This window comes from Ursus maritimus, unplaced genomic scaffold, assembly GCF_017311325.1.
Source record: "Ursus maritimus isolate PB19 unplaced genomic scaffold, ASM1731132v1 scaffold_14, whole genome shotgun sequence".
Classification (NCBI taxonomy): Eukaryota; Metazoa; Chordata; class Mammalia; order Carnivora; family Ursidae; genus Ursus; species Ursus maritimus.
This window is the reverse complement of record NW_024423786.1, coordinates 59,959,391-59,982,980: the sequence shown is the minus strand read 5'-3', so window position 1 is coordinate 59,982,980 and position 23,590 is coordinate 59,959,391. Positions and strand designations below refer to the sequence as shown.

At 52.1% G+C, this 23,590-nt stretch overlaps 1 protein-coding gene across 4 annotated transcripts; it reads left to right on the top strand.

The window, feature by feature from the left end:
- The first annotated feature begins 945 nt into the window (after positions 1–945).
- On the top strand, positions 946–11,106 carry LOC103660460 (asialoglycoprotein receptor 2-like). 4 transcript variants are annotated; one of them, XM_040629918.1, is made up of 8 exons: positions 946–1,006; positions 5,216–5,341; positions 5,552–5,647; positions 6,241–6,312; positions 6,435–6,521; positions 6,612–6,757; positions 10,131–10,237; positions 10,464–11,106. In XM_040629918.1, exons 1-8 carry the CDS (start codon positions 946–948, stop codon positions 10,618–10,620), a joined length of 852 nt encoding a protein of 283 aa, XP_040485852.1. In that variant the 3' UTR covers positions 10,621–11,106. The 4 variants fall into 4 exon arrangements, with proteins under 4 accessions (XP_040485852.1, XP_040485851.1, XP_040485850.1 ...); XM_040629917.1 differs by having other exon boundaries at positions 5,216–5,356; XM_040629916.1 differs by having other exon boundaries at positions 946–1,063.
- The last annotated feature ends 12,484 nt before the right edge of the window (positions 11,107–23,590 follow it).

Sequence of the window (23,590 nt, the reverse complement as noted above, 5' to 3'; positions counted from 1 at the left end):
TCCTGGTCCTTGAGGGGCTTTATTCCCAGGAGAGCGACGCGACCCGGCCCAGAGCTGGGGAGCCTGGCTGCTGAGCGTACACGTTGGGCAAGAGCAGAGAACCGGCCCCTCTGATCCCTGCCGGGGATATTTGGAGACACCAGCAATTCTGGGAAATCCAGGGACAGGGAGTGAAAGGGGGGAGGGGCAGAGGGGAAACTGTGAACTGCACCCCAGCCCCTCCTGGCCTGGACCCCTCCTAATGGGGCAGTGAAGAGCAAGGGGGTCGGCGTGTGGGGGTGAAGGGGGGACAGGCCAGGAGACCCCTTTCTTTGGGAAGAACAGGGACAGTCGTGTCCCCTGCCCCCGCCAAGCTCTGCCCGAGTCCCAACCCCAGTTCTATCTCTATTTACTGTCCAAAGTCCTGGGAGCGGGAGATGCCAGGTTAGAACCACTTGGACGAGGGGACACACGGGCTCAGGGGCCTCGCCTGGACCAGCCCCTCCTGGTACCACCCGCTCCACTTCTGGTTCTAGGTGCTCCTCGCCCTGGGGCCGGGGCTGCCCGCAGGACCTGGGAGTCAGCCCTCCATACCTTTTGTAGGTAACCAAGGTTGGGGAGGTAGGTGGGGCTGGGGATATTCGATACTGAGGAGACCCTCATTCAGGGACAGTGGGGGCCGGATGGAGGAGGGGGTGGTTTGGTCCATGAGAGTGTGGAAGGAAGGCTCCTGGCCACGTCAAGGCACGAGCAATCTCCTGAGAAGGGACAGGACCCAGCTGTATTTCAGTCCCAAACTCACCTCCAACCTTAGACCCAACCCAAGCGGCAGCCTTGACCTGCTCCCACCCTATATCCAACCCGGTCATTGGCTTCTGCCCGAGGTAGGATTTGAGCCCAAGCCCCGAGCTCAGCCCCAGCCCTAAGAGGAGCCTCAGCCCAACCCAGCCCAGGCCTGGAGCCGGCATGGCCAAGGACTTTCAGGACATCCAGCAGCTGGACTCCGAGGACAATGACCACGAGCTGGGTGGAGGTGAGGGCCCGGGCCCTCGTGGGCACAACCCCAGGAGAGGAGACCGGTTCTGTGTAGGTGAGTGTCCAGTTTCGGGGGCTTCACTCCCCCTCCGTCTAGCCGCTGCTGGCTCTCTGTCTCTCTGCGGTCACATTCACCTGAGACCAGGGACCGGGCTTCTCTAGGGTGTAGGATGCCCTTCTCCTCTGCTTGTCCCCTGACCTCACCTTTCTCTCTACCCCCGGGGACCTCAGGGAAGGGTGTTTGCCCTGAGGATGAGGGAATAACTGGAAACTGGAGATGGCTTTGTCCCCCTTCCTCCCAACCTGAGAGGTGTGCACGTGCGTGTGTGCACGTGTGTGCCATGTGTGAGCGCGTCTGCGTGTGCGAGGAAGCACATGCAGCCAGGAGAGTGCGTACGTGGGGGGGATGGGGGATGGACACAGAGACATCCTGGGAGACCCCTGCTCCCTTAAGCGCCCTGCCAAGATCCTTCTCTAGGACCTCCTGATGGAAGCCCCAAGTGTCTGGGAAATGTTTTCAGGCAAGAGAGAGCTGAGCCGAAGGGCAGGAGCCAGGAGCTGGGGAGGGCGTCTGGTGATGGGGTGAAGCTCCATGGAGACAGGAGGGTTGGGGGGCTCAGAGCTCAGGGAGGGGGCTGGTTAGCTGGGTTGGGGGGGCCCTCATTCCCGAAGCTGGCAGACAGCAGGAGGGCTGGTGCTGTTGCAGGGGAAGGTGGGCGTCGATCAGGGCAAGGGCAGCAGGAGGGACAGACGTGCCCACCCATGGCTTCTCCCTTCCCGGGGAGTGGGGGCGTGGTCAAGGGCCACGTGAATCACTCCCTGTGCGTCCTCAGTGTTCCTGTGACGCCCGGTATGGAGTGAACAATCGGGATGATTCTGGAAATCGTTGGATCTTCTGAGGGCGAGAGGATTCACAGTTTAAGCAGGAGGCTTGGACAGAGTCGAGAGGTTTTGGGTTTCACAGAGGGGGGAGCTCACCCCGAAAGACCTGACGGACAGCGAGGGAGGAGACTGAGGCATGCAGCTTTCTGCTGCTTCCTGTGAGCTGATGCCGAGCACCTGCTTTTCCAGGACCGGCTTCCCCTCTTCCCAGCGCTCTAGAAGCCTATAGTTTTCAGCCAGTTTGGAAATGTTTCGGCCACTGTTTCCTCAAACCCCTTTTTCTGTCCCCCTCCCTACTCCCTTCTCCTTCAAGGACTGTAATTATGCATGTATTCATGCCCCCCCGCAGTTCACTGATGCTCTCTGCATTTTTTGAATTCTTTTCTCTTTCAGTGTTTCTTTTTATATAGTTATTATTACTGTGTCTCCAAGTTCACTAATCTTTATTGACCTCTAATCTTCTACTAATTCTCCCCAGTGTATTTTCCATTTCATACAATGTAGTTTTCACGCCTTGGAGTTCAACTTGGGGCTTTTAAGTATTTTCCTTGACGTGTAATTACGTTTTTGAACAGAATACAGTTACAATATCTGTTGTAATGTCCTCTGTCTGCTAATTCTAACACCTGTGTCCGTTCTGGGTCAGTTTTGATACATTTATTAACCTCTTCATTACGAGCTGTGTTTTCCTGTCTCTTCGCATGCCTGGTAATCTTTGATTGCGGGCTAGACATTGTGAATTTTACCATGGCATGTGCTGGATGTATTTTGTACTCCTCTAAATATCCTTCAGCTTTGCTCTGGGCGCAGATAAGCAATATGGAGTCAATTTGATCCTTTCAGGTTTTAATTTTACTATTTTTTAAAGAAAATCTGTTACTTTTTTTTTTTTTAAAGATTTTATTTTCCCATAACGCCGGGATCACGCCCTGAGCCGAAGGCAGACGCTTAACCGCTGTGCCACCCAGGCGCCCCACTTTTTTTTTTTAAGTTTACTTAGCTTTTTTAGTAATCTACACACCCAACCTGGGGCTTGAACTCATGACCCCGAGATCAAGAGTCACACGCTCTTCTGACTGAGCCAGCCAGGCACCCCTGCTTTTATGATTCATGAGGCAGGTCTGGAGCACCCCTGTAGCACCGTTCCCGGACCTGAATGAGTGACAGGCACTGTTCCCCAGGGCTTCCAGGTGGGTTTTGTCCTGGCCTGGGGTAGTTACCCTGACATGCACGTGTTGGTCAGGGCTCAGCAGGTTGCTCGAGGGGGAGCCCTCTGCAGACCTCCAGGATTCTGTGGGCAGCTCTCTCCTGACACCCTGTTTCTGTGACCTCTGCCACCTTGGTCACCCCAGATTCTCAGTTCCATTTCCTCATCTTGGGGAGTCTGCTGGGCTCTGCTTGGATTCCCTCCCTGCCGCCTGGCTGGAAACTTTCCCCTAGCAGCAGCTGGGGGGCCATGGGGCTCATCTTGTTGTTCCCCGTCTTTCAGGGATCCTTGCCCTTTATTGCCCGAGGTTCAGGGGTCTTGAAAAAGGTGGCCTCTCATAGTTGTCTGTTCTGTGTTGGTTGTTTCCGGCGGGGAGGGTGAATCTAGCTCCCGTCTTTCCATGTCTGGCAGACCCTTTTACCTTCGAACTTGCGTGGGCAGCGTTTTTACATCTTATTTCATTTTGTTCTCAGAACAATCCAATCAGGTCGCTACTCTTCTTACCCATTAAAAAAAATTGTGATAAGAATACTCAGTATGAGTTCTGCCCTCTTCACCAGCGTCTCCATGCGCCAGAACACGTGGTTAGCGACGAGTCGGGCATAAGGATGGCCCGCAGATGCCTGGAACTTACTCGTCTTGCATAACTGAAACTTTAGACCCATTGAACAGCAACTACCGTTTCCCCAGACCCCAGAACCACCCCTCTACTCTTGAGGTCTATGAGTCTAGAAGTGGACATGAGAAAATTTGAGGCACCAAGGGTGCAGTGACTTGTCCGTGATGTCAGAGCTGGCTGGTGGCATGGCGGCACTCAGCCACAGGCAGTCTGACGTCGGCTTGGAGGTGCAGGCACAGATCGCAGGCCAGCCCACAACCGGGGCTTATGGATCATAGGTCAGTTTGGGAAGCAGGACAGAGGCAGTGGACACGGGTGGAGAGAGCAGTCGGACTCAGCCATGTGGTAGGCTGGGTGGGGAAGACGGTGATCGGGGAGAACTTCTGGATGACAGACGCCTAGGGGATGGGGAGGGCGTGAGGGGAACGGCGTGCACAGGGAAGGCTGTGCTCAGAGAGGGGTGCGGGCAGGGGAGGTGTCAGAGAAATGGCGTCTCTGAGTCAATGTGGGGTCCTCAGTGTGTCTGAAGGGGAGGAAGGTGACAGTCATTGGTGTGAAGGTCTCAGGGGTTCTGGGTGGGCACTCACAGGGAGTGTCCACTTCCGGATGGCGGCAGGAGGTGGACTTGGGGGGAAGGCTCCGGGCCCCTGACTGACCACCCAGGGTTCCGACGTGCCTGGGCGTCATGGCAGTGAGGACAGAGCAAGGTGAGGTCTGAGCCTGAGAGAAAGTGTCTTGTTGGCAGACGGGTGGTGCAGAAGCGGGTGTGTGTGTGAGAACATGTGCGTCTGCGTGTGAGAAGACGTGTGAATGTGCACCCCAGTGAGTGTGTGCACAGCACCGAGTGTGACAGAGGAATGAGAGAAGTGTGCACCTGTGTGTGGGGGTCGGGGTTCCGTGTGGCCGAGGGCACGGAGACGCTTCTGTGAGGTGGCTGAGGCTAGAGGGGAGACTCGGTGGTCTTGGAGGCCCCGGGCGGAGGGAAATGCGGGAGGAGGCAGGCCGGGTTGGGGGGGAGGCAGGCCGGGTTGGGGGGGAGGGCAGACGGGGAGCGGCTGCTGCGGAATGACGGGCACGCGCGGAAGGACGGGCGGGCTTGCGGTTGCGGTTGCGGTCTGGGACTCTTCCAAGGGGCGCGCGTGGACTGCAAGAGGAACGCAGGGCCTGGCCTCCGGGCCCCCAGGTCGGAGAGCGGGGCACACAGACGATGCGACTATCGTGGGCCGTGGGCTTTGTGCTGCACGCACCTGTGCCGGCGTGTGTGCGTGTCTGCCTGTGTTCACGGGTGGCAAGTGTGCAAAGGCACGTGTGTAGTGCCTGACCCCCGGGGTCAAAGCCCAGCGACTCCCTCCGCAACTGACTCCCATCTACGTTCCCCCCATCTACCCGGGCTGTGCTTCCTCGGACGTCCGTTCCCCTGGATGCTTCCATATATCCACTCTCTGGGTCCCCCGCTGCTCAGGCCCCTCCTTCTGACACCCCTTCTTCAGCAGGGACAGGGACGCCTCTGCGCCCGCCCCTTCTGCTGCAGCGTGTCTGCTCCACGTTCCGCCTCAGTCTGCTGGTCCTGGGCTTCCATGTCCTGCTGCTGGTGGCCGTCGGCGTGATTGGGACCCAAAGTGAGGGTCGCAGGGGCCAGCGGGGGGAGGGGCGGTTGGAGTGGGCGAGCCGGGGCCATGAGGGCTCGGAGAGCTCAGAGAGGGGGCAGTAAGGGGCAGCGCTGGGACAGCTGTGCGGTGGTGATGGGGACGGGGCGGGGACGTGGACAGGCTGGGGCTGTCAGGCGGGGCACAGTCCTCCCCATTTTGTCCTGTTCTGTCTCCTGACAGGAGCACAGCTGCAAGAGGAGCTGCGGATCCTAAAGGAAAACTTCAGCCACTTCTCTGACGGCGTCCTGTCGGAGATCGGCACTCTCCTCTCCCATGGTGCGTGTGCGCTTCGGTGCGTCAGGGGCTGCGGCTTATCCGCGCACGCGTGCGTGGGTTTGCTGGGCTCCATGCTGGACGCCCGGTTCCGGGTCTGCAGGAGGGGCATGTTTCGCATACTGGGGGTAGGAAACCCAGCCCGAGAAGCTGGTCAAGGCTTCCAGGGACCCTGAAGGTTGAACAGGCAGGTGAAGACGATGGGGGTGCATGCCAGATAGAGGGAACAGAATCTGCAAAGCCAGGAGGTAAGGAAGACAACCGTCCATTTTGGGAGTGTGACCCCTTGCAGTACGGCAGGGGCTAAGTGGTGAGGGCTGGGCAGAGGGGCGGGTAGGGGCCGGTGCCGCAGGCAGGCAGGCGTGCTAATGAAGTGAGGTTCTGCTGAGAACATGGGGACCTGCTGAAGGGCTTGAAGCAGGAGAGAAGCCAGCGAGGGTTTGTGCCTTAGAAAGGCGCTGTGTGGACCGGGGAGGAGTCAAGGAGGCTAGGGGCAGAGGGAATAGTGGCCTCCACTGGTGCTCGGGTGGGCGAGGATGGAGGGACCTTAAGGAGGCAGAAGGGACGGAGAAAGGTCGAGCCTTCCTCTTTCTCAGGGGGAAGTGCCAATCATCAGCTGACGTCTCTGGAAGCCAAGCTGGAGAAACAGCAGAGTGATCTGAAAGCAGGTCAGAGACACTCCCCCCACCCCGCCCAGAGTGTGTGCGTGTTGCGTGACCGCAGCGTGGGGTGGGGTCCCGGCAGGCAGGAACCCGCAAAGCCCACATGCCGCCCGCATGCCGTTCCCTAGATCACGCCGCCTTGCTCCTGCATTTGAAGCACTTCCCCATGGACCTGCGCATCCTCACCTGTCAGATGGCCTTCTTCCAGAGCAACGGTAGGCACGGGGGTGGGGGTGGGGCAGCCCCAGCGTGCCCGCGTCCCCGCGGGAGCTCACCTCCCCGCGCCCCCATCTGCGGCCCCGCAGGCACACAGTGCTGCCCCGTCAACTGGCTGGAGTTCGAGGGCAGCTGCTACTGGTTCTCCCGCTCTGGGAAGACCTGGGCCGAGGCCGACAGGTACTGCCAGCTGGAGAACGCGCACCTGGTGGTCATCAACTCCAGAGAGGAGCAGGTGAGACCGCGCCCCTCCCGGGGTGCAGGTGGGAGCCTGGGTCCGGCTGCTGTATTATTAGCTTCTAACCAAAGCAGGAGTCCAGAGGCAGACGTCTGGCAGAGCCCGGGGAAGTTCGTGGTGAAGCAGCCAGTGATTCTAAGGGGCGGGACATTATAACAGCCAGGAGCTGGGGCAAAGCGGCAGGAGCCAGGTGGGCAGGGGATGAGCCGCAGGTGGGGAGACAGAATTCCAGACAGAAGGAGCTAAAGGGCCATGGGCTTGGGTGGGGGGCACAGTGTGGATGCGCAGTCCCTTCTTGCTGGAGATGGGAGGAGTGGTCACTGGGTGAAAGGGACAGAGTGGGCAGGATTCCCAGGGACGCGTGACCCGTGGATTACTGGGTCCCTCCGAAGTGTTCCAGGTGTCCCCTGCCCATTGCCACCACTGCCCACAACCCCAAACACCAGAGTTCACAGGGGACAGCCAAGCCATGAGGACAGCTGGGGCATTTTTTCAAAAAGGAGGATGTGACATAACAGTCACCGAGTCCTTGCTCTGTGCCACGCACTTTCATAGATCCATCTGTGGTCCTCGCCACCTCATGGGGCAGGCACTCTTATCTCCTTCGAGGGAGGGAGCGATGAGGGAACTAGGAAACGGGGTGTGTGTGTGTGTGTGTGTGTGTGTGAAGTTACTTGCCGGTAATGCAGGATGGAGCCAGAATTCAGATTTGCTGGCCTCCTTAGCAAGCGTTTTCAACTAGTCCATGTTGCCAGAATATATTTATTGAATATATATATCAAACATAGGAACATATATTTGATACATAAATTATACATATATAAATATATAGAGAATTTCTCCTACAGATTGTGAATACGTGTTTTCGATTTTTAAAAAACCGAGTAAGAATCTTCTCTTCTTTTAATAGATGTGTATGTCATTTACATTTGTTTTTAACAGACATGCTTAATCTCAAGCCTGTCTTTTTTTTCTGCCGATATTCTTCTTTTGTTTTCTCACATTTGCTGTGTGAGATGTATTCTTTTTGTTTTCTCCCCTACGGTACTCTGAACTCGACGTAGCTTATTTTTGGCTAGCCTCGTGATTAGTTTGACCATTTGAAACGATGGGCTGAAATTTATCGGCTTCAGAAACATCAAGGAGTTCATATAACTTTCCGTGTGGAAGACGAGGAAACCAGTCCACTTATATTCTTCACATGCCTCCTCTTTTTTGGTTGTGAGTGGGCTCCAGGCCCAATATGGGGCTGGAACTCACGACGCTGAGGTAGGTCAAGAGTGGCATATTCTAGCGACGGAGCCAGCCAGGCGCCCCGCCTTCTTTTTCAGAAACCGAGATACAATCGACATTTAACGTGATGTGAATTTGAGGCGCACGATGTGTTGGTTTGATGCATGAACGTGTTGCGAGAATCGGTCCAGTAGCGTCAGCTGGCACCTGCAGCCCGTCGCACAATTCTCACTTTTTTGCGCGGAGAGCAATGAAGGTCTAGTCTCTTAGCAACTTCGAAGTTTATAATGCCTCCTCCTTTTCTCTCCGAGATTCCGTAAGCGTTTTGCCTGAATCGCTGGAGCATTTTCTGTCTTTGAATCTCATTAGCCTCGCCCAGGTATATCTCGGTGTTGCCCCTTCTCTCTGTAATGTTCCCCCAGGGCCAGGACCATCTTCCGAATTCATAAACTTAGGTTTCCTAAATTCTTAAATATGACTTGAAATATTTGAATATGTTTTTCTTGTGCATTCTCTTTCTTTCTCTGGAATTGGTCATCCAGACGTCGCTCTGCTGTCTGCTGTCCACAGTCCCCACCCTGTCCTTCTGTCTTTCTCTTTCCCTCTGTGTTGCGGTCCTGTCCTCAAGGCCATCCTTCGTGCCCAAGCTTGGCTTTCTGCTAAGTTCCTGGGCTTTTCCCCATGGCTCAAATCTTTCCCTTGGGTTTCTCCTCTTCACTTATCATTGTGTTCTCTTTCTTCTTGGATGTCTTCTTTGGTATTTTATGTCATTCGTCTCCTCTTTAATTTTGCATAAATTCCATGACCATCCCCTCCCCCCGCCATGTTTATGAATGGGTGCAATTCTTTCTCACCTGTTATTTACCCAGGAATAGGGGAGATGAATTCTCCTGGACCATCTCCGATCCCCTGATGCTATTTGATTCCTCCCCTCAGTTTTCAACAGAGAGGCCTGGATATCGGTGATTTGTATTTTGTTCCGTTGTTCAGCTTCCGGTGGCGGTGGGAAGAGGGGGCAGGGGCAGCAGGTGGCAGCAAACAGAATATCTGGTCTCCGGCACGTTCCCCCCAGCTCTGTTGACTCCTCTGAATTTGTGGGGCAGGCCCACCAGCTGCTGAGGGTCGCTCCTCTTGCACGGAACACAGTCCTGTTGGCAGGGTTCTAGAATTCAGGGATGCTGCCCCCACCTGTGCCCAGGTGAGGTTGTCTGCAATTGTGATCGGGGCTCTAGGAAGCGAACGGAATTGGGAATTTTCCCTCCAAACGGGGCTGCAGACCCTCCCCACGCTGTCCAAGGGAAGGGCTAGGCATGGATGTCAGTGGAGCCATCCGTCCATCCCCTCTATATCCTCCCACTGCTACCCTCTCAAACCATGCGGCTTAAGTCCCTCCTGTAAGAGAAAGCCACAGGGGGGTCTGTTGTCTCAGGGATGTGCAAGAGTCCTGGGGAGCTGTCTCAGAGACCACCTCCTCCCCGGCTCCTGCCCTCACACATTTCCAGCAGATTGTGGACCCCATGTAGCCAAGTTATAATGAGGCTCTGGGCAGTGGGTCCAAGCTTGGAAGCCCCAGCCTGGAAAACTCCAGAAACCACAACTACACAGAGAGGCAGGAACAGGGACACATGCCCTTGAGAGGCAAATGAAACCAAGATCTGTAATGGATCCGTAATGGGTGTTGGGGTCCATGGGGGCAGCAAGGGCTGGAGTCAGGATTCTAAGAGTTTGAGGTCGTGGGCAGAAGACAGCAGAGGAAGAGAGTTGGGGTAGCAGCTGTGAGCTGGGAATGAGGTGGGGCGTTGGGCCAGGGGGCAGCGGCCACAAGCTGGAATTCCTGGGCTCTACCAGCTACCTCGAGTTCCTTAATCTCCCGTGTGAGTCACCAGGGCGCCCGGTTTAGAGAGCCTCTGAAGCATCAAATAAGGTAACCTTTGGGAAGCACTTAGCACAAGGTGTAGCCCCGCAAAGTTCCTCCCAACAGTAGCTCCAGTTCCAGAAGAAAATGCGAGAATAGTTGTGTTGGGAGCTGACATTTCAGCCTGGGGACAGAGGGAGCCGGACAAGACAGAGGCAGCCGCAGCTCCTGTCTGCTCAGAGGTTCAAAGGACTAGAACCTCCCTTCCCACCTGTTTTCCAGAAGTTCATCGTCCAGCACACAAACCCGTATGATGCCTGGATAGGTCTCACGGACAGCGAGGGCGCCTGGAAATGGGTGGACGGCACAGACTATCATCAGAGCTACAAGTAAGTGGCCCCCCCTCTGACTCGTTGGCTTGGCCTGGGGCCAGCCCCCTGGTCTTTCGCCCCTACACACTCCCATCCTTCCCTTGGGGACCAAAGCCCCGGCCCTCTCCCTCCGGTTGCTGCGCCCGCTCCCTGAACCCTACCCTCCTCGGCTGTGCTTTTCTGAGGTGCGGGTGCGGCTTGCAGGGGTAGGGGCCGGAGCTTGAGTGCCATCCTGCCTTCCTAGGAACTGGGCGGCCACTCAGCCAGATGACTGGCAGGGGCACGAGGTGGGTGGAGGCGAAGACTGTGCGGAAGTCCGGGCCAACGGCCCCTGGAACGACAACCTCTGCGAACAGGTGCAGCGCTGGGTGTGCGAGATGAGGAGGAACGGCAAGGCTTAGGAGCCCGCCCCCTGCCCCGCCCCCAGCTCTCGGCAAGGGGGGGATTTCGAAGAAAGGAAAAATGGAGGGGGTGCTGGAAGCATCACAGACCCCCGGAGACACTGAGGTCCCGCCTTCTTCAGCAAGGCACTGTCATGATTATGATTTTCAGCCGCTCCGTGGAGTAGGGAAAGAAGACGCGAGTACTTGAAATTGCGTGGACTGGTCGTTTGGAAGTGGGAGGTGTGGAGAGCAGAGAAGAGGGGGCGTCCGGAGGAGACAGACTCAGCCCTAGACAGCTGCTCCTTGAGACCCCATCCCAAGGGGCAGGGGTCAAGGAGGGGAGGGGAGCTTGGACTAGAGATGCTCAGCTGGAGGCAGGAGGTGGGGCCCGGAGGGGCTGCCTGGGGAAGCGGCTCCCCCCACCCCCATGGGATCTCCCACAGAAGAGGTTCCAGGGAACAGTGGGGCTCCCCCAACTCCAGGAGCTGTGGCCTGGCCCACGGGGACTGCAGAATATGCTCGATAAGGGAAGGGGGGTCGGTAAGACGCTGTGTGGTATCTGCAGTGGGACCACCTCTCTGGACCCCTAAGAGATCTAGACCTTTCTCCAGCACAAGTGCCACCAGCTGCCTCTGCTGTGGCTAAGCGTCACCTTCCAAAATCATTCTGAAGCCGATATTAAGAGGTCCTTTAAGCAATTAGAGTTGTGTTATTTCTACTGCGAAAGTAATATATACTATTAGAAAAAAATGCTTCTCTCGCGCACACACACACACACACACACACACACAGGGATGCTGCTCACGGCTCCCACGGTTAACTATTTCGTGGCCATTGGGTTAGTCAGGGCTCTCCAAAGAACCAGTAGGCTGAGTATGTCTGTGTATGTGTGATTTATTAAAGAGATGTATTACAAGGAATTGGCTCATGCGGGTACGGAGGGTGGCAAGTCCCAGATTCTGCGGGTGCGCGGGTGAGCTGGAGATCCCAGAGAGCCAGTGACCCCAATTACAGTCTGAGTCCAAAGCCTGAGACCCGGGAGAGCCGATGGTGTGAAGGCAGCAAGCTCAAGACCTGGAAAGAGCGGGTGTTTCCATCGCAGCCTGAGCCAGGAAGGAAGCCCGTGTCCCAGCGTGAAGGGGTGAGGCGGGAAGGACTCTCTCTTACTCCCGGAGGGTCAGTCTTGTTCCCATCAGAGCTTTAGCCAACAGACTCGACCCACCCCACCTGCTCTACCGGTTCCAAAGCTCATCTCATCCCCAAACACCCCCCGCCCTCGAAACCGTGTGTGAGCAACTACGTAGAGGCCTGTGGTCCCGTCCAGCTGACCCATAGAATCACCCGTTCCACGTCCCATCGGGACGTTTCCTGCGTTCCCACGTGGATGCCACACAGCGTATCACTCGGTAGCATGCCCCTGCTCCTTCCCCGGGTCTGCGGGCTTCCAGCCAGCCTCTGCTGTTCCCTGGTAAGTTTCAGCTCCGCGAACTTCGCAGCACTAGAGGGTTCCCAGGTCTGGCTGTGCCACCCGGGGTTCAGACATCCCCTGGTGTGGATGGCGAGCCAACATTTTCGCTTGTTTTCTCATGTCCTATTTCAAGCGATTGCTGCGTCTAACCTCCCACCGTGTCAAGACTTCCTAGCGTTCATTTGCAAAGCTCTCTAGGACGTCTCCTTGAAAAGATTGTCCAAGTGATCATACGTGCAGTTTGAAGTCTTGTGGGCTCGAGGCAGCCGCCCCTCCTGCTCAGAGAAAACCCGCTGTTGGTGACTTCGTTGTGTCTCCCAGCACGGACATCAGAATTTCTAAATAATATATGCAAATGGTATCTCTTTATTGAGCAGTTGTGGGTATTTCTTAATAACTCTCTCGCATGTCGATGGGGCACGACCTTCTAATTTAGTCTGCAACCATTTTCATTTAAATCCTAGTTCAGGATCCGTGTCATTGGTGGCCGGGTCAACCCTGGTACCTGCTGGAGCCCCGTGGTACGAGCTGGTTTCCGGTTCCTTTCTTTCTTTTTTTTTTTTTTTTAAATATTTTATTTATTTATTCGACAGGATAGAGACAGCCAGCGAGAGAGGGAACACAAGCAGGGGGAGTGGGAGAGGAAGAAGCAGGCTCATAGCGGAGGAGCCTGATGTGGGGCTCGATCCCATAACGCCGGGATCACGCCCTGAGCCGAAGGCAGACGCCTAACCGCTGTGCCACCCAGGCGCCCTCCAGTTCCTTTCTTGCACAACTTCTGTTTCTTCTGAAAAGTTAATTGTTTCACTTAAAAATTTTCTTCTTCACATGCTTTGAACCTACTGCGAGGTCATCCTCAGCTGTACAAAGCCTGGATGTAATTTCCTACACACGCTGGCTGGTCACCTCACCAGGATCTCAGCTGTCCTTTTCTAGAGCCTCATGGGTAAATGCGAGTTTTATGGGGCCTGTAGCGCACACAGTTTTGAGGAGCCCTCCTTAGAAAAATAACATTATGGAGGCGCCTGGGTGACACAGTCGGTTAAGCATCTGACTCTTGGTTTTAGCTCAGGTCGTGATCTCAAGGTCGCAGGATCGAGCCCCGTGGCCTGCTCCGTGCTCAGCGGGAGTCCGCTTGAGATTCTCTCTCTCTGCCCCTCCCCCTGCTCTCTCTCTCTCTCAAGTAGACGAATAAATTTTAACAAAAATAACATTAGGACTACAAAAGTGTAACAGTTAATATTTACCTAAGTTAGAACCCCCTCCCTTTAAAAAGCTGAGAGCTACTGTAAACATCACAAAATGCTGAAAAATGATACATTTGTAACAATCATCCGAGGTATCTCAAAAATGCATTTTCCTTACACTTTTTTTTTTATGGTTCAATACTGTTTGTTTCTGCATGGGACGAGGATGTCAGGTGACCTTCCAGAGAGAGGAGAGAAAGGTCACTGTGGCTTCCTCTTTATTGCGGACATCAAATGCTGTGACTGCCCCCCCCCCCAAGTAAGTCTGCCTGGCTGGTGGCAGAAGCGCCCTCGGAAGCGTTGCTGGCGGACCGGCGGTAAGGATGACTGGCGTGACTGCGAACCACACACCCGTGTCCCTCGCGCTCAGGCCAAATGGATTTCCAGCCTAAGTTCTTAGTCTGATGGGAGAAAGCCACCTGACCCAGAGGCCAGTGCGAAGAGAGGACACTGGTTACCTGAACTAGTTGTAGTTAAAATAACTTTTGTTTTCCTAATTTACCGAAGTTTAGGCCCAGTGGCTGAGAGGCAGGTGGTTGGGGTGTTGGGCCGTGGTGAGGATTCTGGGGCTGCTTGCTGGACACGTGCCGGCCCGGTCCCCTCCCTCCCTGCTCCGCGCCCCCAGCTTCCCCTGGAAAACGCCCCCTTCGAAAACTTGCCGTCTGACTCGCACCACTGACTTCACGTTGCTGTTCGGTATTTCCCCCCGAATCTTGGATTTTAGGCTTTTAACTCTGCAAGCACCAACCTGTATTCTGAATTGAAAATATAACTTTTAAGTGACGACATTAGAAATCAGTGTGAAGTGTTGGTGAGTGCGCGAAGCCAGTGTGGGAAGGCTGCTACGTTCTCCAGGGTCACGACACTGGCACGCGCGGCGAAAGGCGTAACTAGGGACACAGACCAGTGGTTGCAGGGCTTTCCGAGTGAGAAAGGGAGGGAGGAGTAGGGGGCACTCGGGATATTTAGGGGGTGAAACTATCCCATATGCTGCTGTACTGGTGGGTACGTGCCATTATACATTAGTCAAAACCCACAGGATCGGGACACCGGGCGGGGGGGGAGGCGCTCAGTCGGTGAAGCATCTGCCTTCGGCTCTGATCATGATCGGGTCCTGGGATCGAGTCCTGCGTCGGGCTCCCTGCTCAGTTCGGAGCCTCCTTCTCCCTCTACCTGCCGCTCCCCCTGCTTGTGCTCTCTCTCGCTCTCTCTCTCACAAATAAGTAAATAAAATCTTAAAAACAAAACCTCATAGGATGCCCAGCCCAAAGAGTGACCTGTGAAGCAAACTATGGACTTTAGTTAATAACAACCTATCAGGGGCGCCCGGCTGCCTCACGCGGTAGGGCCCGGGACTCTTGATCGCGGGGTCATGAGTTTGAGGCTGTAAAGATTTCTTAAAAAAAAAAAAAAAAAGTGTCAATATCGGCTCATCCGTGGTATCAAAGGTACGTTTGTATTAAAGGCAAGATGGGGGGGGCGCCTGGGTGGCACAGCGGTTGGGCGTCTGCCTTCGGCTCAGGGCGTGATCCCGGCGTTCTGGGATCGAGCCCCACATCAGGCTCCTCCGCTGGGAGCCTGCTTCTTCCTCTCCCACTCCCCCTGCTTGTGTTCCCTCTCTTGCTGGCTGTCTCTATCTCTGTCGAATAAATAAATAAAATCTTTAAAAAAAAAAGGGCAAGATGGGAAAGAAAAGCAAGACAAAAATGAAATGAAGACGGCAACAAGCATGATTTTCTGTTCTTGGGAGTTATTAGAATGACTCACCCGGAGACAGTAAACCTGAGCGTGTCCCACGGCTGCGAGCACAACACTTATAAAGTCAGAGCATCCCTGACAGATGAACAACGAGGGGAGCCCACAGCTTCCTAGAATTGCAATAAGCGAAAATGAAAGCTGCTTATACTGTTTTAGAAGTAATTTTGCCACAGCAATCTCTCAGAGGAGGACCTGAAAACATGCCAAAAGGAGAGATTTAAAAATTTTTCTGCTTGGGATTTTATTTTATTTTTTTTTAAAGTCCTCTCTACGCCCAGCGTGGGGCTCAGACTCACGACCCTGAGACCAAGAGTCGCACACGCCACTGCTGAGCCAGCCCGGTGCCCCCAAAGGAGAGGTTCTTAAGGCTGCATTCTCCTATTAAAGTACGACTAAATTAAAATTATGTATAAATAACAAAAAGAGATCCACGACATCTTAGCTGTTTGTAAATGAAGAGCTGCTTTCTTATATCACCATGATTCAAAGTGAAAATCATCTAGAAAAGAAAGAAATACGTCAAAACCTATGGGACACAGCAAAAGCCTGGCTCAGAAGAAAACGTACAACCTCATGTTTTGTGTTTTTTAAAAGATTTTATTTATTTATTTGACAGAGAGAAAGAGACAGCACAAGCAGGGGGAGCAGCAGAGGCAGAGGGAGAAGCAGGCTCCCCGCTGAGCGGGGAGCCCGATGTGGGGCTCGATCCCAGGACCCTGAGATCATGACCTGAGCCGAAGGCAGACGCTTAACGACTGAGCCCCCAGGCGCCCCAGGTTTTGCCTACTGCAAACAAAGCAGCTGTGAACACTCATGCACGGGTGTTTATGTGAACACAGCTTTCCATTTCTCTGGGAGAAACGTGCAAGAGCACAATGGCTGGGTCACACAGTGGTTGCACGCTTAGTTCCAGAAGAAAGTGCCAGACTGTTTTCCCGTGGTCACCCCATTTTCTATGCCGACCACCAGCACCTGAATGATCCCTTTTGTCCGGAGCCTCCCCTGCACTTGGCTGCTATCATTCATTTTTAAAATTTCAGCTCTTCTGGGGCGCCTGGGTGGCACAGCGGTTAAGCGTCTGCCTTCGGCTCAGGGCGTGATCCCGGCGTTACGGGATCGAGCCCCACATCAGGCTCCTCGGCTGGGAGCCTGCTTCTTCCTCTCCCACTCCCCCTGCTTGTGTTCCCTCTCTCGCTGGCTGTCTCTATCTCTGTCAAATAAATAAATAAAATCTTTGAAAAAAAATAAATAAAATTTCAGCTCTTCTGGCAAGTGTGTCGTGGTCCATTGCTGCGGTTTTCATTTGCATTTCCCTGATGCCCGACGGCAGGCAGGCATCCTCTCGTGTGCTTATCCCCTCTCTGCTTATCCTCTTTGGGGGAAATGTCTCTTTGTGGTTTCTTGGCCCATTTTTCTAATTGCATTCTTGGGTTTTTCGACTCTTGGATTTTGAGAATTCTTTTTTTTTTTAATACGTCATTGTATACTTATAGTTCAGTGAATTTATTTGAAGAGCTTAGAAAGTATTTCTGGGGCATTTGACTAATTTCTTTCAATAAATATAAGTGAGCACCTTCTGAGAACAAGTGACTAAGCGAAGGTGACAGTGTCAACCATGAAAGCCTACATTAGTCACGTCTTCACTGAGTGGGGTTCAGAGAACCCCGTACATATTCTAGACACTGGTCTTTCCCTGGGTGTGTGGTCTGCAAATATCTTCTCCAAGTCTTCAGTTTGTCTCTTCTACCCTCTTAGCAAAAATATGTTTACCAAAACACTCACGTGAAAAATAAAATCTTGGCAAAGCCCAATTAAGGAAGCAAGAAAAGTGACACGGCCACATGAGAGATTAAGTGACACTTTTCCTGTTTTTATAGAAACTTGGCTGCATTTCCAAAGCTGAGAATGATTGTTGATAAGGCCCTGCCTTTACGATGGAGAGGAGCCTTGCCGAGGCAGGACTTACCGAGAGGTGGCAAACACGGCCTTCCTCCCAGCCTCTGTGCGAGAGGACTGGGGAGGTAACGGGCTTAGTTCAAGGGAATTCTTAGACGTGGCAAGAGACTCTCTAGGACCCATTAGCCAGATGCTGGAGTCCGAGGGAACCACAGTAGAGCCGGGGGCTCTGCAAGGCGGGAAGACAGTCATGTCACTCTCGGGCCTGATGCTACGGGAGTGGCAGACACTGTTGGGACGGCTGCTTGTGAGGGGCAGGACGAGCTTTCGGGGAGGCTGTGGATGTGTCTCCGGGAGTTTTGAGGGCAATCATGGAGAAAGAGACTCACCCTTGGCAGGAGCCGGCTAGAGGCAAAGAACCAGGGCTGGAGCTGCCCCGGGCACGAGTGGGTCAGGCTGTGCCGGGTGGTCTGCGGGGGCACGGATGTCAGGGAACTTGTGAGCCTCGTGGACTCCACCGACGCCAGGCTCGAGCGGACCCTGCCCCAGAGCGGCCGGGGCAGAGGGAGGCCGAGGGAGACCGTGGGGGTGCAATTTCCTGGGACAGGAGCTGATGGAGGCCATCGGAGGGCAGCCACATAATTCGTCGTCCTCTTGAAGGACTGCTGGGGTGTAGATGGCCCCATAAGAGTCTCAGGGGCACCACCCCCAAACCCCATGAAAGGCCCTGGTGGAGGCCTGTTCCAAAGGGCGTCTCAACCACCAGCCAGAGCGACACCAGATCATGGGCTCCTTCCTCGAATTCCTCTCTCTTCCGTTCCAACCCTCGAAGCTCTGTGAGGAGAAGAGGCAAGAAAGAGGAAGGGGGAGCAGAGCCGCCCATGACTCCTGTCCTAGATTTGTCAGCAGCAGGCCCTGAGATGAGGACCTTTGTGCAAGTGATGTGTTAAGAAGTGTTCCTAGGAAATCGGGTAGGGGACTGGGGAATGGGGTGGCGGGATGAAGAGGAGGACGTCACACAAGGGGCGGCCGAAGCTGGCCCCGACGGGAGACTCTTGTCAAAGTGACTCGTTAGGAAGCGCATCTAGGTGCTCTCAGCACAGTCCTGTGCCCGAGGTGCTGGTCTTGTAGCGAGCTCAGTCCCCGCGACGTGTCGGGAACAAGGGATCTGGAGTATTTCTACTCCCACACCCAATGGCCATCGGTGGGTGAGCATGGGAATCCTAAGGTGCTTCCCGCTGTCTGTGTGTCCAGATGTGGCATGACCCGGCCGCCGGACAGCAGTGTCCCGACGGAAGGACACAGGTGTTGGCCCTGAAGACCAAGAGTGAACGGGTCTGGAAGGGATCTGAGCAAAGCCTTGGTGGGGTCTGCTACGGCCCCACCCTTGCAGATCCCGCGGCTCGTCGCCTAAAGCTTTGCTCTAGTCTGGACTGGACTTTGAGACCTGGCGTTAAGACCAGTCTTATACTAAATGTATACAGAAGGAATCTCCAGGAGGGTCTGTCCAATAACAATGGAATGACGTATTAGCGTAGATGCCCTTTATCGGGTCGAGGAATCCCCTTCTAGCCCCAGTTTGTTGAGAGTTCAAAAAAAAAAAAATCACGAGTAGATATTATTTTGTCTCATGCCTATTCTGAACGAATTGGTACAGTTCCGTGGATTTTCTTCTTCGATCGTTAATATGGAGGATTGCACTGATCGATTTCTGAATATTGAGCCTTGTGTCCTTGGGGAAACCTCACTTGGTCGTTGCACATGGCTCTTTCGTATATTGCTAAATTCGCAGCGCTAGTATTTGGTTGAGGCCGGTTGTATAGATGGCCCCGAGAGGTGCAGATCCGCAGTTTGCTTGCATTGACCCCCTCTGGTTTCGGCAGCCGGGAAAATGCTAGCCTGATAAAACGAGTTGGGTAGTGTTTCCCCCTCTTCTATTTTTCTGGAAGCGATTCCGCAGAATCGGTGTTGTTTCCTCTCGAAGCATTTGGTAGAATTCTCTAGGTGAGCTATCTAGGCCAGAGATTTCTTTCTGGGAAGGTTTTAAACTATGATTTCAGTGTCTTTAATGGTTCTAGACCTTTGATTTCTTTGATCTTAGGTAAGTTTTGGTAGTTTGTGGTTTTGGGGGAATTGTCCCAATTCACTGAAGTCGCTAAAATTTTGTCCATAGGGTTCTCCATGATGTTCCTTTATTATCCTTTTCATCTATTCAAAGTCTAAGGTGACATTCTTTTATTTCTGGTATTAGTAATTTCTGTTTTTCCTCTGTTTTCTTCTCTGTCAGTCCTGCTGGAGGTTTATCAATTATATTGATCCTTTCAGAGAGCCAACTTTTGGTTTCACTGATTTTCTTTATTGTTTTTCTGTTTTCAATTTGACTGATTTTTGCTCTTTCCTTTCTTTTCTTCCGCTTGCTTTCGATCTGTTTTGTTCCGTTCTTAATTTCTTAAGGTGAGACATTAGGTTGTTGACTTAAGACCTTTTTTCTTTTCTGAAAAAGATTTTACTTTTAAGTCATCTCTACACCCCATGTGGGGCTCGAACTCACAACCCCGAGATTAGGAGTCACAAGTTCTACCGGCGGAGCCAACCAGGAGCCCCCAAGACTGTTGTTCTTTTTTAACATAAGTATTTTATGTCGTAAAATTCTCTCTCAGCATTTCCTTAGCTGCATCCCACAAACTCTGACCTGTCGTATTTTAATTGTAGTTCAGTTTAAAATAGTTTCTCTTGAGACTTTCTCTTTGATGGATTTTTTTAGAAATGTGTCATTTTTGGGTTTTGGATATTTTTAAATTATCTTATTGTTTTCTATCAAATTGTTTTCTGGCTTAATTCCATCACTATCCGAGGACATATGTTGAAAATGTCAAGTTGCTTAAGTCTGTTCAAGTCTGTTTTGTGACCCGTGATCCGGTCTGTCTGGTGGAATTTCCACGTACGCTTGAAAAGCATGCGTCTTCTGCCATTGTGGTCGGGTGGGGTGGTCTATAAATGCCAATTAGAGAAATGATAGATAAATGTAAAGCGATTCTGACCTGAATGCCAACAATTTTGGGGAGGGGCAGGATAAAATAACGTTAATGCTTACATAGAAGAATAAAAGTGTAAGTATATATAAAATTTTATGGTTAAAAAATCGTGAGAGGTAATGTTAGGTTGGCCTGTGATGCGGGCGACAAAGAATTGCACCCAGACTAGACCAGCGAGCAGGATGGAGGTGATTCAGTCTCCAAGGGAGGAGAGGGGCCAGATGTCAAGAGAGAAATGTCAGCTCCGAGTTCCTGTGAGGCTGGGCCTCTTAAGGGGTTTTTAAAGATGTGAGAGGGTTGCCGCTGTGCCCATGGTGGGGGGTGTGGGAAGGGGTCTACTCTTGGCCAGGTAGGCCAGAAGGTGGCAGGTTTCAAGGGGTTCTGTCTGGGGCTCGTCCAGGATGCAGCTTGCCGTCAGACTAGAGAAGAAGATGTTTTGTAGTTGGGGTCTACTTTCCGAGAACGTAGGGCACAAGGACCCAGAGAAACAAAGAGTTAGGGCCAAGTGCAGACCCCTGTGAAATTTGTCTGCAAGTGTGGCTGGGGTGGGGCTGGGCGGTTGAATAGCTTCCTTTCAGATAACTTATTCTAAATCCGTGGAAATCAAATCAGTATGATATGAGCACAAGAAGAGAAACTAAATCAGTGGAACAGACTCCCAGCCCAGAAATACACACGAATATAGTTAGGAACTTAACAGAAGTCTTATTCCAATTCGTTGGGAGAAAACATAAAGCATAATATAGTTTATAAATCAGTTTTTCATTTGGAATGAAACCAAGCCAGATTTCCATCTCACACACTACGCAGAAATGATAAACTCCGGATGGATTAATTATTTAAATGTAAACATTAATCATCAAAAAATATCAGAATAGAGGCGCCAGGCTGGCTCCGTCTCTGGAGCACGCGACTCTTGATCTCGGCTTCGTGATGTCGAGCCCCACGTGGGGTGAAGAGATTACTTAAAAATAAAATCTTTAAAAAGTATATTGGAACATAATTGAAGAGAATGTACAAAATTGAAATCTCACAGAGCAAATGTGAGAAAACAAAAGAATATCGACAGGAAAAAAAAGATAGGCTTGAGATTAAACATGTCTATTAAAAACAAATGAGGGGGCACCTGGGTGGCTCAGTCGGTGAAGCGTCTGCCTTCGGCTCAGGTCACGATCCTGGGGTCTTGGGATCGAGTCCCGCCTCGGGCTCCCTGCTCAGCGGGGAGTCTGCTTCTCCCTCTCCCTCTGCAGCTCCCCCTGCTTGTGCTCACTCTCTCTGTCAAATAAATAAATAAAGTCTTAAAAAATTTTTTTTTCTTGCTTCTTGAGGTAGGCCTGTGTTGCTATAAACTTCCCTTTTGGAACAGTTTTTGCTGCACCCTAAAGATTTTGGACCGTTGTGTTTTCATTTTCATTTGTCTCTATGTGTTTTTTAAAATTTCCTCTTTGATTTCTTAGTTGGCCCATTTATTTTTTTTAAAGATTTTATTTATTTATTTGAGAGAGAGAAAGAGAGAGAGAGCACAAGCAGGGGGAGGAATAGAGGGACAAGCAGGCTCCCCGCTGAGCAAGGAGCCTGACGCAGGGCTTGATCCCAGGACCCTGAGATCACGCCCTGACCCGAAGGCAGACGCTTCTTCGACTGAGCCACCCAGGCTTCCCAAGTGTGCTGTTTCAGACAAGCTGTGAGCACGTTTGTCTCCCGGTCGTGGTTGCTCGTAATAAACTTTAATTAAATAAAAGTACCTCTGACAGGTTCTAGACCTAAAATATACGGCAAAGCTTTGTCTCCTCCAAACCAGTCATCAGCTAGGCGCCCACTGAAAGAAGACAGAAGATATTTCTCGAACGTCGTATTGGCGAAAATGCACAGTCTGTCGGCAAAGGTGTGGATAAACGCGTGTCCTCGTACACGGTGGGGAGAAGATGATAACGTCATTTTAGGGCACCTTGGCAGTGCCCGTGCACGCTCAGATTTTAGGAATGATGTCTCTGCTCATTTTGCTTCTAGATATCTACCCAAGAGCAATTATCTGCTTCTTAGCGCAAACGGGCACATACGAGCCTGTTCACTTCTGCATTACTTATACAAGCCAAAGATACCATGTCTCAAAAACGCGTCGCCAAGGTCGTCGTTAGGTAAGGTGTGGCACGTGCATGCCCCGGAGCACCGTGATACAGACCGCGTGGGCAGCGGCGTGGGAAAAGCCTCAAGACCCATTTTTTTTTTTAATGATTTTTTACTGTATTATGTTAGTCACCATACAGTACATCCCCGGTTTCCGATGTAAGGCTCGATGATTCATTAGTTGTCTATAACACCCAGTACACCATGCAATACGTGCCCTCCTTACTACCCATCACCGGTCTATCCCATTCCCCCACCCCCCTCCCCTCTGAGGTCCTCAGTTTGTTTCTCATAGTCCATAGTCTCTCATGTTTCATTCCCCCTTTTGATTACCCCCCCTTTCTTTATCCCTTTCTTCCCCTACCGATCATCCTAGTTCTTATGTTCCATAGATGAGAGAAATCATATGATAGTTGTCTTTCTCTGCTTGACCTATTTCACTTAGCATTATCTCCTCCAGTGCCGTCCATGTTGTAGCAAATGTTGAGAACTCGTTCTTTCTGATAGCTGAGTAATATTCCATTGTATATATGGACCACAACTTCTTAATCCAGTCATCTGTTGAAGGGCATCTCGGCTCCTTCCACGATTTAGCTATTGTGGACATTGCTGCTATGAACATTGGGGTGCATATGGCCCTTCTCTTCACTATGTCTGTATCTTTGGGGTAAACACCCAGTAGTGCAATGGCTGGATCATAGGGTAGCTCAATTTTTAACTTTTTAAGGGACCTCCACACTGTTTTCCAGAGTGGCTGTACCAACTTGCATTCCCACCAACAATGTAGGAGGGATCCCCTTTCTCCACATCCTCTCCAACAATTGTTGTTTCTTGCCTTGTCTATTTTTGCCATTCTAACTGGCGTAAGGTGGTATCTCAGTGTGGTTTTGATTTGAATTTCCCTGATGGCTAATGATTTTGAACATTTTTTCATGTGTCTGTTAGCCATTTGTATGTCTTCATTGGAAAAGTGTCTGTTCATATCTTCTGCCCATTTTTTGATTTGTTTATTTGTTTCTCGTGTATTGAGTTTGAGAAGTTCTTTGTAGATCTTGGATACCAGTCCTTTATCTGTAGTGTCATTTGCAAATATATTCTCCCATTCCGTGGGCTTCCTCTTAGTTTTTCTGACTGTTTCCTTGGCTGTGCAGAAACTTTTTATCTTGATGAAGTCCCATAAATTCATTTTATCTTTTGTTTCTCTTGCCTTTGGGGATGTTTAAGACCCATTTTTAAGAAGACACAAGCTACGGAGGAAAATTGGTGCAAAAGAACACCAACGCACCCCATCAGTGTATACATACTGACAGGTGTGCAAATACGCACAGACATATGTCTGAAAAGACCACGCATCAAATTGCTCTCTCTGGGCCTGGGGGCTGGGAATGCGGTCAGTGTGTTAGTTTCCTATCTCTCCCTGACCGCGCAGGCCTGAGCCACCGGGGGGGGGGGGGCGG

Coding starts and splice junctions, on each gene's coding strand:
- LOC103660460 (XM_040629915.1), top strand. CDS start 946: ATGGCCAAGGACTTTCAGGACATCCAGCAGCTGGACTCCGAGGACAAT. Junction 6,313..6,434: donor GCAGAGTGATCTGAAAGCAG/GTCAGAGACACT, acceptor GCCGTTCCCTAG/ATCACGCCGCCTTGCTCCTG. Junction 6,758..10,130: donor TCAACTCCAGAGAGGAGCAG/GTGAGACCGCGC, acceptor CCTGTTTTCCAG/AAGTTCATCGTCCAGCACAC.